Consider the following 13,719-nt stretch of genomic DNA (forward strand, 5'->3'; position numbering starts at 1 on the left):
TTCAATCTTTTTTCTTTTCTCATCAGTGCTGTTGGACACAAATCTTTCACTCGCACCTCTCTCTGTCTCTTTCTAATTCTGCCCTTCATTTCTGTCTCTTTCTTTGATAATGTTTGATCCTATTTTGATCTCTTTCTCTCTCTCTCTCTCTCTCTCTCTGTCTCTCTCTCTCTCTCTCTCTCTCTTCTTCTCTCTCACTCTCTCTCTCTGTCTCTCTCTCTCTCTCTCTCTCTCTCTCTCTCTCTTCTTCTCTCTCACTCTCTCTCTCTGTCTCTGTCTAGTCTGATTTCCATATATGGTTTTGGGGGATTAGAATCAGATAAAGTCAGGAATCTACAGTAGTTCCACTGTGGTTCCACGCTCCATCAACATGCACACACACACCAAATGTCTGATTTTGTCCCATTTGACTTTGAGTACTCGCCTCGTCTTCCAACTCTCATGAGAACACAACCGCACACACACACACACACACACACACACACAGATTGAAACTGGGTGAGGTCATGTTGGAGTTGAGGACTGCTGGTTTCCTGTCTGATGACGACTCTCCCTCCTTTATAGGCTCTGCAAGCTACACATCCAACTCTTCTCTTCTCTCTCCTTCTCTCTTCATCTGTGTTATAAAACCCTGTAAAGACTGAATGCACCTCTTTGGAATTATCTCACTTATTATGTCATGTGTTGTTATTCTCATTGCATCCAAACAGCAGTCTAACAGACAGAACCTCGTGTTCTCACACTCAAAGTGAGTCATGAGGAAAACACAACAACAGCCATTTAAACCCAGATTGAGTCTGACCTGAAGAACCCAACCAGAGATGAATCCGTCTTGATTTCCTTTTAACGTGACAAAGTCTCTTCTCGTGAGCCTATATTCGTAAACCAGGTGGTGATAACTTTATTTGACAAGTTAATGTCCTTAACTGTGTCCCAGTTGTCTCATCCTAAATACTATTTTAATGAAGTCAGACGAGCAACCTTCTTTGACTCTGTGCTTTCATTTTCTCTTCCAAATAAGTTTGAGTGCTTGTTTTTTTTTTTCTTCTTTTTTGTGACCAATCAGACTTCTTTTTAGTGATGTCACCACATTCCCAGAGCTGAAGTATTAACTAATGGTGCCTTCAAATGGGGTGGTGTTTACTGTGTTCACAAGAAGAGTCCATATGAACGTCCCCCTCTTGTGGTATTCACGACCTCGTAAGTGGAGGGTTTACGAGTTGTGACGTGTTTGTTGACGTTGTCAGAAATGGTGAAGGCCATGGAAGTAAATTTTTCGGTGCATAATAACTTAATATATTGTAATTTTAGTCGTATATTGTTTTTCTTCGTAATTTTATAATATGTCTGAGGAAAATGTTGATATTCCCAACGGCCTCATCTTTTTCCTCTGTCATTATGTCTTTGCATTTCGTGCATTACGTCAGCCGCTTGCTAGCTTGCTAAATTGTTGGCTGAGGTTTCTAGGCGCTGTCAGTAACGTTGATATTGCTGTTGCTTAGCAGCGGTGTTCTCGTGACTTAAACGTAAATGCAAGCTCATGAGTTTCATTTGAAGGCACCATAAGCTAAACTACCAGTGGTTGCTTTGTCACAACATGACATATAGTGTGTGTGTGTGTGTGTGTGTGTGTGTGTGTGTGTGTGTGTGTTTGTGTAGAACCCCCAGTATTCGAGCACCAGTACCTATGTGATCTACGCTCACCTGCTGAGGCAGATCGCAGCACTGTCCGAGGCCGACCACCACTTCCTGGTTCACTGGCTAAAGAAGTAAGTCTGAGTGTGTGTAGGTGTGTGTCAACTTTTGTTGTTTGTTTGCAGCCAAGTTGCCATAGCTTTCTCTGAGTCTAAAAACACCAGACTTTCACCCAGGAGACCGACGTTCGTACCCTGTGTGAAAACAGAAGTCAACATTGATTTTATTTGTCACATAACTTCTGTAGGCTATTTAATTTACGTCATTTTTTAAATTATTTTAACCCAAACCACGATCTTTTCCTAAACCTAAGTATTTGTGTTTTTTTGGGAAGTTTATTTTGAAAAGACTGGACATTCTAAATGGACCCATTGTATTTCCTGTTACAATGTTTGTTAATGCAGTAGCTGACAGGAAGTAAACAGGGACCAAAACGGTTGCCCTAGCAACAGGATGGCAATGAAAAGGCCTATTGCCTTTCACAGTGTGTCCTTGTCCAAGCCGAGTCTAAGGCGAGAGGCTGTTGTAGGTTGAACAGATTGTAAAGCCTTCTGAGGGAAATATGTGATTTGAGGCTCTGTAAATAACTCCTGGACGTGTAGGCGGATTAGGTCTTGTCATCGGGTCTTTGCAGCAGGGTTAGCTGCCGATTTATTGTGCGATGGGAACGTAAATTTGAAGCGTTTCCATCTCAAACTGGAAATACTTTCCTCTCGCTCGCTTTGCTTATGCAGATAGCACAAACAGAATCTCTCTCGTCGTCTGGTACAAACCCTAAATTCTGACAGACTGCAGCAGTTGCATTCTTTTTAGCAATCAACTTGTTTTTCATCATCATCATCTTTGTTTATTACCACAGGCTATTACTGTTGATCAGACGGTTGGATGGCATGTGTGTGGCATCGCTACCCAGCCTGGAATAAAAAAAGGCTTGAGCACATTGCTGTGCTGATGTAGTCTACAGCTCATGCTACTATTACCGGGCCTGGGTTTGAAAACTCAATACATTTTGAGAAGCGATTGAAATCTGTTTCACCAAGCGTTGAAAACTGTCAAGTATCAAAAGTTGACATCAAAATCCATTGTCATAATTCAGTCATAATAATAATAATAAGTCTAGGGTTGACTGGGATTGTAATCAACCTCCAAATCAGTGTTCGAATGCTTCTTTTTTTATTTTTTTTGTTATATATATATACATATATATATATATATATATCAGTATGTAATAATAATGTATAAATAAAAATAGCCCATGCAATAAGGAATAGTCCCACAACATTATTCATAATTCATATTCAACATGAATTATTGTTAGTTATTCCCAGCCAGATATCGCTGTTTGTTATGTGTAGAGTTGCGTGTGTGTAGCGCGGCAGCGGCGCTGTTCCGAAGCTTCGAATACCTTTGAATATTTCTCACTGAAGCTTCAAAGCCCTAGAAAATGGTATTCAGGACAGCCCTAAATAAATCATAATTAAGTTAATTATAATTAATAAAAAGTATTTCTTACAGTAGGTTAACTCTCTTTGTGTTAAGACAGAATTAAACATTTTAGTATCTGAATTAAAATTAAATTGAGGTGTCATATTGGCTCTTCCCTGCCTTTTTAAACTAGTGTCCAGTCAGATTAATGCTTTTTTCAGGGTGGTTTCCATAGATATAGAACTGTTTTATATCTATGATGGTGTTTACCAACTCACTGCATTATAACTCTACAATAGTGTCTCTATGTTAATGTATCATGTTGTCAAATCATAATCCACTACCAGACAGTTTTATAAAATCTTGTAGCTTTTAAAACTTGACACACAGCCTACGAATACAAATGTAAAGCCATCTTCTGCGCGTCTCTCTGCACTCAGCACTGAAGGAGCCCTGCAGAAAGCGTCCTGTATGTGGTGATGATTTACAAGCGAGCTGCGTTAAATTACAAGTTCTGTCTAGTTCTGCTCAGATCCCAAAACCCAAATCTCTCCATCCAGCGCTGCTATTTTTCTCTCTTGAAGTGTCTATTTTTGTGCGTGTGTATATTTCAGGGTATGTGCAGTTTGGACTCTGCCAATTCTGCTGATGTTAACCAACACTAACTGTGTGTGTGTGTATGTGTGTGTGTCAGGTTGTCGGCGAGGCGTTTCAGGCAGCTGGTAGAGCGCCTCCTGCAGTTTATCTCCACCCGTCTGTTTCCTGCAGAACCAGACGAACTCCCTCCTCTGGCCAAGTGCTCCTGGTGGATCCCCTCTGCTACCAAAGTGCTCGGCCTGTTCAGTGAGTCTCACACACACACACACACACGCACACGCACGCACACACGCACGCACGCACGCACGCACGCACACACGCACGCACACACACACACACACACACACACACACACACACACACACACACACACTCATCAATCTTTTTGTCACATTCAACTTTCTTCTTTTCCTGTCCTCAGATGCAGCCAACAGTGTCTCCTCCGCTCCCATCATGCCTTTCACTGACTTTTACAACATCACGCTGGAGCACATCGACTTCATGGAGGAGTACAGGACCTGGCAGAGCTACGGCAACTCAAACAGGTCAGATATAGTATGTCCATCTCTTTGTCTCTCCAGTTTAACCAGTGAGCTGACTGGCTTTTCCATCTGCTGCTGACTGAATGTGTCCAGAATGGCTCTCATACCAGCTTACGCTGCATTGACGAAAACGTTCAGTATTGTGTAACAGATGTGTTGCTTGGGTGTAATGTTCAAAGACGCTGACATCAACACTGACTCATTATTGGTGAATAGTAAATGCATATTTAACGATGGAGCTGTGGAATAGACGATGAGTAGTGACTTTTCCCTGGGAAAGTGTCACTGGTCTCGCCCGCTAACAAGTACCAGATATGCTAACAGATGTGACAACACATCAGCTTTGACTCACCACCCGTGACCAAGAGGGATGTTAGCTCCTTCCGAAGATTCCTGGAAGTCAGACTGTGCAGAGACGAAGTAACGTTCCCACAGCTGCACTTTATCCAGAATGGTGGCTGGAAACGCTCCCAGAAGCCGTGAAGTCTGTTTCACGCTGCGTCACGGCTCGTTACTGTCTGATAAAGGAAATGGATCCAGAGTTTACAGTTCAAACGATCGCCTCTAAAAAGCTCCTGGCTGCTTTGCTGGGGAACTCTGCTCATTTCGGGTGTCGATTTCAGGAGTCTGCTCATTTTGGGTAAAGCCTATGATTTTAAAAACACTCGAGAGTTGGTCAAGAATGAAGTGTTTTTAGATTTAGAAATACCTTTTCAGGGTTGTTAACTTTTCATATTTCTTCTGGTCCTTCCTCAGGTTTTCCTTCTGTCAGTTCCCCTTCATCCTTTCAACAGTGGTGAAGAAAGCCATCATCCAGAAAGACTCTGAGCAACAGATGATCAGTCAGGCCAGGGTGAGACACACACACAATCTCAGACACATATGCAAACATCTTTGTACTTCTTGACTTGTGAGGAACATCGTTCAAATAATGCATGCAGGCCCCTAACCCTAACCTAAATCTAATTCCAGCCCAGGCGGCAACATCCAAGTCTGAAAAGTGAAGCCAATGCTGAAGTGCCTTAAACTCCTCTGGTTGCCAAAAGAAGTCTGATTGTATAGAAATCTATGAGAAAATGAGCCTACTTCTCACTTGATTTATTACCTCAGTAAACATTGTAAGCATGAGTTTATGGTCTCAATCACTAGTTTCAAGTCTTCTTCAATACAGCATGATGTTCATTTAGTTAATTTTAACCTTTTTGGTCACCTAACAATGTCTTATTCGGTTGTACTTAGCTCCACCCTCTTGAGTCACCTCTGGTTCTAGAAAACAAGAAAGTCGCACTCGAGGCTTCAAAACCGTAGTCCACAAACCAATGTCACCTGACTATGTCCACTTCTTATATACAGTCTTTGTTCCAGCCTTAACTGCTTTTAACTCCTCCTTTTGAAGAAGTGATGACCTCCATTTCCATTTTTCCTCATTCATATGGTCCTCACAAAGATAGAAGTAGAGTAACAAAGATGCATGAAAATTAGAAAGCAGGCAGAATGTGAGAGATGATGTGCACAAAGCATCAACTGCATTTCTACGCACTTTAATTGTGTGTGTGTGTGTGTGTGTGTGTGTTTTTCACAGCAAAGCCTTGTCAGTAAGGTTTCTCGCAGGCAGAGAGTGGACATGAACCTTCTGTTCCTCAACATTAAAGTACGACGAGCACAGCTCCTCAGCGACTCACTGGATGAGGTTAGTACTCACACACACATGCACACTCTTCTCACCTGTTTTTAATCCAGAGTACTCATAACAGCAGGAATACATAACAAGGTCTCACTATGTGAGAAAATAATTAACAAGTTTGAGAAGAGGAGTCGTGTTTCCTCTGCAGAGAATTCATTATAGTTATGTAGGAAAACACCTGGGAGTTAATTCCGTCTCTACGGGCGAACATGTACGCAGGTGTTATTCAGAGACATGCAGCGTGACTTGTTTTAGACATTTACAAACGTGAACATTTTTTTGCTTAGGCAAGCCAAGAGAATGCTTCAAGCCAAGATTAAAAATTTAAAATGTCTGTGGCGGGCACAAACAGGTTAAACAAAATAACTTTAATTTGCAGTAAAATTTACATATCTGCATATATATTGTATGCATGTAAGTAGTGTGTTTACGTGCATCCTCTACAAGCAAGAACGGCTTTAATGTTCTACATTCATGTGTCAACCTTAGTTGCTCAGTCTAACCTAAACCTAACTGTAAATCTCATGTGAACCCTAAAATCTATGTCTAAGTGATGTTAAATTAGTTTCTTCAAGAAGTGATGATTGAGTTTTAAGATTGTCCACATGCTTCTGTCCTTTTTGGTCTGCAGAAGTTTAGGAATAAAGGATCATAACATTTTCATACTTATGTTTGAGGTTTTAATGAAACAGCTGTGTGACAGTTTTTGTTAAAAACTATAGTAAAGGGTTAAAATATTGGTTTCAGAATTGTGTGAAAAACAACTGTTTTTCTGTGATAAATCTTATGTAATTGTTTTGTCTCCTCCTCTCTCTCCAGTTGATGAGGAAGCGGTGTGACCTGAAAAAGAAGCTGCGGGTGACGTTTGTCGGGGAGGCGGGGCTGGACATGGGCGGCCTGACGAAGGAGTGGTTCCTGCTGCTGGTCCGACAGATCTTCCACACAGACTACGGTGAGACACACTTTTGCTTCACAGAAGTCACAGTCTGGGATGTCGGCGATCGTGTGCAGTATGTCTACAGTGTAGCACAGAAGGCCTTCAGCTGACATCACACACCCTGCGGTGGTCTTACTGGAGGTCATTCTTACCGAACTATAAACTATGTCCATGAAACAGCCTCAGTCAGGTGTGAATAAAGAAAACGGAAAAGATGACATCTTTCAACAGAGAACAAGAGAAAACGCCGAGAATCTGGAGGGAAATCCAGTTTGATGTAAAGTCAATGGAAAGTGAAGACATACTTAAATTGAAAACAAGCGGAAAGTAAATCCGATTTTTATTGGATAAAAATGAAAACTCAATTTTTATGAGATGGAGGTCTCAGTGGACAAGCTCAGTGAGTTTTCAGGTCGGTGAAACTGCAGCAGGAATAAGTGTCAGATGGCTGAGAAAAGCGGTCAGTGTTGGTTTTGGAAACTCAGCAACAAACTCTCATTTCAGACTAGACTTGTTATGTCTCTCCGTCTGTTTCTCCTTTCAGTTTACTCTCCTGTCTTTACTGACTGCCTGACTCTAATTATCTCCATATCCATGTGTCACTTTGTTTGTGTGCCCTTGTCTCTTTTGCTTCCTCTCTTTTTCTCCCATCCGTTTGTCTTTGATCCTCTCCAATCCTGCCATTTTAAAGGAACAGTCCACCAAAAATCAATCTTTCGAGTATCAACTTCGCCCCATACAGTGTTGAAAAGTGGTTATGAAACCACTGCAGCACAATCCACTTCATCTCCACATGTTTTTTTGTTTTCTTTTGTTTTTTGTAGGGCTGTCAAAGTTAACGCGATCATAACGCATTAACACAAAATCGTTTTTTTAACACATTAACGCAGTCGATCTTTCGGAGGTTGTAGCGGGCTCAGTTTTAAAGCTAGAGTGAAGACACTGGCATCATATGAAACTAAAAAACCTAACAAATCCATTGATATCAACCATGTCATACAAGCGTGTTGCGAAGGAGGTTAAATAACGCTCTGAACTTGCGCTAAATTTTGGCGAGGAAAAACTGGCATGCCCATTTTCAAAGGGGTCCCTTGACCTCTGACCTCAAGATATGAGGTCAGGGGTCCTTCTTTGTAGGCAGACCATTAAATTAGCAAATTAAAACGACAGAAATCTCCCCAAAATCACCCTGCTGGTTGGTTGTCTTTTCAAGTTTATCTTCGGTCTCCCAGCAGCACGCCTCTGTCCCTGTGAGGAGGAAAACTTTCATGCATAGTAACGCACACAGGGCTCACTCTCTTTAGGTTGTTGTCGGCGACAGTATCCAACAAAAACTGTCCACATTGACATTCATTACAGCGGAATGATTCTGTCTCTGTTGGCATCAGAAGGCAATTTGTGGACCACTTGACTGTAAACATATTTTGGGACACCAACTAATGTCCGTAAAAGGAGTGGAGTCACACTGACTAGGTGATCGACAGACATTATTTTAATCCAAATCCAAACTGGTTTGATATAAATGTGAGTAAAACACTTCTCAAGCTGAACTTTCTCCTTTTTCATTCAACAAGTGTGTCTCCATCACTGCTGCTTCCATATTATTTCCTTTAACCACAAGAAGCATTCTCACGTCATGTGAGCATAAAACCCTTTTTACAATATTGATATAGAATATTCTCCAAGATTTGCTGTTTCGATTCAGCCTTTCTCCTTCGGTACATTGGAATTTGCATAAAAAATACTTGAATGGAAACCGAGCGAACGTCCGTCTGTATATGTCTCTTCTCTCTCTCTCTCTCTCTCCCTCTCTTGCTTTCTATCTGTGTCTCTCTCTCTCTCTTCTGGTCGAGTTGTTCTTTCCATCGTCTTTCCGTCTTTCCGCGGTCGTCTGTGTTTTTGGTGCCAGGGGACGTCGGCCCAAAGCAACACACTCAATGAAAGCTGTGTTCCCCTCATTAGCAGCGCAGGGAAAGCCCCGGCTCTGCCTCTCACACACACACACACACACACAGACTCAGCCGCACACAGGCAGGTGTACACACACACACACACACACACACACACACACAGGCTCTTTTATGCGTGAAGCGGTGTCAGTTTTCTGGTGTTCAGAGATGTGAGCGGTCCAGATGTGGGTCTTGTCTCAGAACAGACTGCTGCTGTTTCTCTCAGTTAGAGCTGGAAAAGCTTCAGCGCTTCACCATTCTGTCAGATTTATTCTACTTAACTACCTGCTCATCGTCCCTTTTGTATCGCTCTGACACTCGCTGTCGACAAGAGATGTGCTGTTACAGCAGAGCGAAAATAAACTACTCAGACCACACAGATTTCTTGTTGTTAAAAGTAAAATAGAAAAAATACATTGAAATGGAAATTTACATTACAAAATAAAATACATCTGTTTTAAAATGTAAAGAGTTTACTGGATGTATGGATAAGAAAATTCAAGTTAAGTTCACCGTATCAACTAAAAAGTTGATACAATAAGTGGTTCATGTTTAATAGACTTTTAGGAATACAATATTATTAGGGCTGTCAATCAATTAAAGTATTTAATAGTGATTCATTGTGTGAATGTCCGTAGTTATATTTGCGGGTTAGTTGCAAATGAATAGCACATTTTTTATCTGTTCTAAATGTACCTTAAAGGGAGATTTGTCAAGTATTTAATACTCTTATCAACATGGGAGTGGACAAATATGCTGCTTTATGCAAAGGTATGTATATATTTATTATTGGAAATTAATTAACAACACAAAACAATGACAAATATTGTCCAGAAACCCTCACAGGTACTGCATTTAGCATATTTACTATTGTGTTAACTTTGACAGCCCTAAATGTTCTATAAATCAGGCTATGAATGATGTATGAACAAACCTCTCTGTAAAAACCTTCAGATAGGAATGAAACTGGAAAGTTTTGGTGGATGTAAGTGCTACTGAAGTGGAGATTTCTGGCTCAGAGTATGAGAGAAAAATCATTTTGAGAAAACGGCCTTTAAAGATATGTCTTGTAAAATTCCATACATGTTGAAGACACTACAGGTGAATAGGGGTTTTAACTTATAGATAGCACCATGAAACTCCCCCAGTTGATTACTTACATAGAGACCATTAGATTTTTGTATTACAAGTTTTCTGAAATTGTATATTTAAATATGCAAATGAGGCATTATATAATGCTAACATTTGTTGAATTTAGGAAAAATCTGCAGACACGAATATACAAAGTAGTAAAATAAACACCTAAATGAGTATTTTGGATTGTTTTCTTTCTACTAGTCTAAAAGAAGACATGTTATGGAAGCAAAATAGCTCAAAATCTCTAAATTGACCATTGCATAAAAAAGTATTTTGCCTGTAGTGTCTTGCCTTAAGTTGTTCATAATTACCCAATTTATTAACCTTTTACTATCTTCCTTCCTTCCTTAATGTCTTGTTGCATCTTCTGTCTTTATTTCTTTTTATCCATCTTCCTTTTGTTCCTTTCATTTCCTCCTCACTTTCAACTTCTTTCCTTCCATCCTTGCCTCCATCTTTCCTCCACTCCTCTCCTTCCCTCGCCTGTCCATCAATCTCTCATTCGTCCAGCCTTTATTGATTTATTAACCGCCGGAAATGTGCTAAACCTAATTCTATTTTTCAGGAATGTTCACCTACATGAAGGACTCGCGCTGCCATTGGTTCAGCAGTTGGAAGTGTGACAACTATTCAGAGTTCCAGTTGGTCGGGACTGTATCCTTTTATTATTAAAGAAACAAAACTCATCAGATCATAAACACACTGCTTTTAAAGGGTCTTTGGGTGTTATATATTCTTGGGGGGAGAGAGTATGTTTTTATCCATGGTTGTATGTTTGGGTTTTACATTTTGTTTGTTTGCACATTTTTGACTTTTTCCCAGCAAGAGCAGCTTGTTTAGCGTCTGCACGAACAGACCACTTTAGCATTTTAATGTTCTTCCATTATATTCATAGTTCTCTGGTGGTTTCACAGCTTCTAGTTGTTATGTCTCACTGCAGAGGGTTTTGGGATGTTCAGACTTTAGTATGTGCAGACGGCCACACACACACACACACATATACAGTACGTACTCTTCTCTTTTACTCCCCCCTCTCACATACTGTTCTATAACACTCCTCTATTTTAAACCACAGAGGGGAAAGAGATACTATAATGTGTGTATTTAGGCTGTAAATCTGCACACAGAACACATATGTCTCAAACTAAATACCACTTTTTTTTCTGCACAGAATATATAATAAAACAGACAAGGTTTCAAACTGAATCATTTCTCCTAAACAAGACGTCCTCAGCGATTTCACACCCACATACTCTTACGTAACACGTACGTCAAAACATTTTGAAAGCTCAACCGAGTATTGTAAAAGAAAAAAAAAGTTTTACATATGAACACTGCAGGCTGCAGATGCTGCCAGCAGTGCTGTAGTCTTTAAAGTGTATGTAGACATGTTGTAGTCATACTCATACAGATCTAACACCTCAATTTCTCTGTATTTTTAAGTATAGAGTCCTGCAGCTTAGTAGAGCATGAGTTGGAATAAAAACAGGGCCAGTTCTCTAAACCCACAGCATGCACATTCAGTATTTTAGGTGGTGAATCATGGGCAATAACTATTGAACTACTGGTATAAATTCTTCATTTGACAGTAATTCATGTGCATAAACTACATATCCACCTGATACCTGCTGGGATCTGAAGAGATAACGCATGAGTAGAGGATTTCAAAGCAGATATCGAAGCTTTTATCCAACAACCTTGTGTCTTAGAAATGATGTTTATATACTACCAAATTGTTGTGCCACTTGTGTTTTGTTAGGAAATGTAATTGCTGCCTGGCTCATGTTCAAAGGCAACATTTTTTTTGTGTTTAGGTTTTGTACCACACAGGAGTCATAAGGAGGTGGCTGGGTGGGTGGCGAGGACTAAGACACCGGAGACCTGGGTTGATGTCTGGAGTCACCCAAGGTTAGGGAAAGATCCTGGCTTTGGTTAAATGATATTAAAGTAAACACATCATATCTTGTGTTTCAAATCACTTGTCTTATGAAACAAAGCTTATTAATGCTTTTGTTGCTGCAAGATGATGTTTTTTTTTTTGGAAGAGCGGATATTGTAGGGAAACACCGCCAGTGAACAGTTGACCTGCCAGATATGTTAATTAACAACAATTCCTTATTATGTTGATAAAAACATAATCGGGTTTTAATGCCACTAATTTCTTTTAACACATTAACACAACTTGCGATATTCTAGGTTGTTGCGGGCTCAGTTTTAAAGATAGAGTAATTCTGCTATCATATGAAACTAAAAAAACATGAGGAATCCATTGGTACCAACCACGTCATACTAGCTTGTCGCAAAAGAGTTTAAATGATGCTCCAAACTTGCGCTAATATTTTCAAAGGGGTCCCTTGACCTCTGACCTCCAGATATGTGAATGAAAATGGGTTCTATGGGTACCCACGAGTCTCCCCTTTACAGACATGCCCACTTTATGATAATCACATGCAGTGTGGGGCAAGTCATAGTCAAGTCAGCACACTGACACACTGACAGCTGTTGTTACCTGTTGGGCTGCAGTTTGCCATGTTAGGATTTGAGCATATTTTTAATGCTAAATGCAGTACCTGTGAGGGTTTATGGACAATATCTGTCATTGTTTTGTGTTGCTAATATTTGCCCATTCCCATGTTGATATGAGTATTAAATACTTGACAAATCACCCTTTAAAGTACATTTTGAACAGATAAAAAATTTGCTATTAATCGTGATTAACTATTTGAATCGCTTGACAGCCCTAATTAATAAGCATATGTAATGTCTTGGAGACTGGGTTGTGCCCAGCAGCTTTGCGACTTAAGAGCACATTATACCTCAGACAGCTGCACATTTTTTCCTCCACTTGCAGCTTGTTAGAGCAGGAAATGAGACTATTTTGCCCGACACTTGCAATAGTTACACCATGTGTACCTACATTCATTAGACAGTTGCAGTACTGAGTAATAACAAACGGTTGATACATTTCTGTGAAACATTCATACGTGACTTTTTCTTTTATAGTTTCAAATACTGCAGTGCAGCTCTGCTGTTGTTATTTGTAAAATGTACTTTCAGGACTGTGTGAGTGTGTGTGTGTATATACAGTATATGTGTATATAGAGAACGATCCAGCACTTCAGCCTTAGTTACTGGCCAGATGGGAACTGTCAAAAGGTTATATAACCTAATAGCTGCCTGTTCCTCGCCAGGTTATTGTGCATGTGTGTGTGTGTGTGCGTGTGTGTGTGTGTGTGTGTGTGTGTTTGGTTGAGGGCAGGAACAGTGAGTGTGCAAGGAAAAAAAATCAGATGGAGAGAGCAAAAAAGAGAAGACAGAGAAAAGGAGGAAGGGTGGGAAATGTGTTTGTTAATGAATGTGGTGTCTAAGTGTGTGTGTGTGTGTGTGTGTGTGTGTGTGTGTGTGTGTGTGTGCGTGCTCCTGGGTGTTCTATGCATGTTCCACATGTGTGCCCGCGCTAAGAGCTAATTTATCAATCTCCCCCATTCCTGTTGAGTCGTCATGGTAGCGTTGCGTCACTATGGAGATGAAGAGGGAGCGGTGGAGAGAAAATGTGCAACAGAGAGAGAGAAAGAGAGAGAACCCAACGGAGAGAGATAGAGATAAATGAAAAGCAGAAAGAAAGAGGTGCAGTGGGGGTGAGATGGAAAGATAGACTATAAACAGATGTAAACAAGGAGGAACAAACACTGATGAGAGAGCAGAGAGGAAGAGAGACAGAGTGGGACATGAAGAGAGAGAGAGACAGACCGT

The 13,719-nt window shown here is 40.5% G+C and overlaps 1 protein-coding gene across 2 annotated transcripts in view; it reads left to right on the forward strand.

The window, feature by feature from the left end:
* Positions 1-13,719, forward strand: part of hectd2 (HECT domain containing 2) — a 51,885-nt gene that overhangs the window by 14,450 nt on the left and 23,716 nt on the right. For both annotated transcript variants that reach the window (XM_074647071.1, XM_074647072.1), the window contains exons 8-14: positions 1,660-1,769; positions 3,815-3,963; positions 4,139-4,262; positions 5,016-5,112; positions 5,842-5,949; positions 6,763-6,895; positions 10,532-10,620. In XM_074647071.1, the coding sequence (XP_074503172.1) occupies positions 1,660-1,769; positions 3,815-3,963; positions 4,139-4,262; positions 5,016-5,112; positions 5,842-5,949; positions 6,763-6,895; positions 10,532-10,620 (810 nt within the window). The remainder of the gene's footprint in view (positions 1-1,659; positions 1,770-3,814; positions 3,964-4,138; positions 4,263-5,015; positions 5,113-5,841; positions 5,950-6,762; positions 6,896-10,531; positions 10,621-13,719) is intronic.

The sequence above is a fragment of the Sebastes fasciatus genome, chromosome 9, assembly GCF_043250625.1.
Source record: "Sebastes fasciatus isolate fSebFas1 chromosome 9, fSebFas1.pri, whole genome shotgun sequence".
In the NCBI taxonomy this organism is placed as follows: domain Eukaryota; kingdom Metazoa; phylum Chordata; class Actinopteri; order Perciformes; family Sebastidae; genus Sebastes; species Sebastes fasciatus.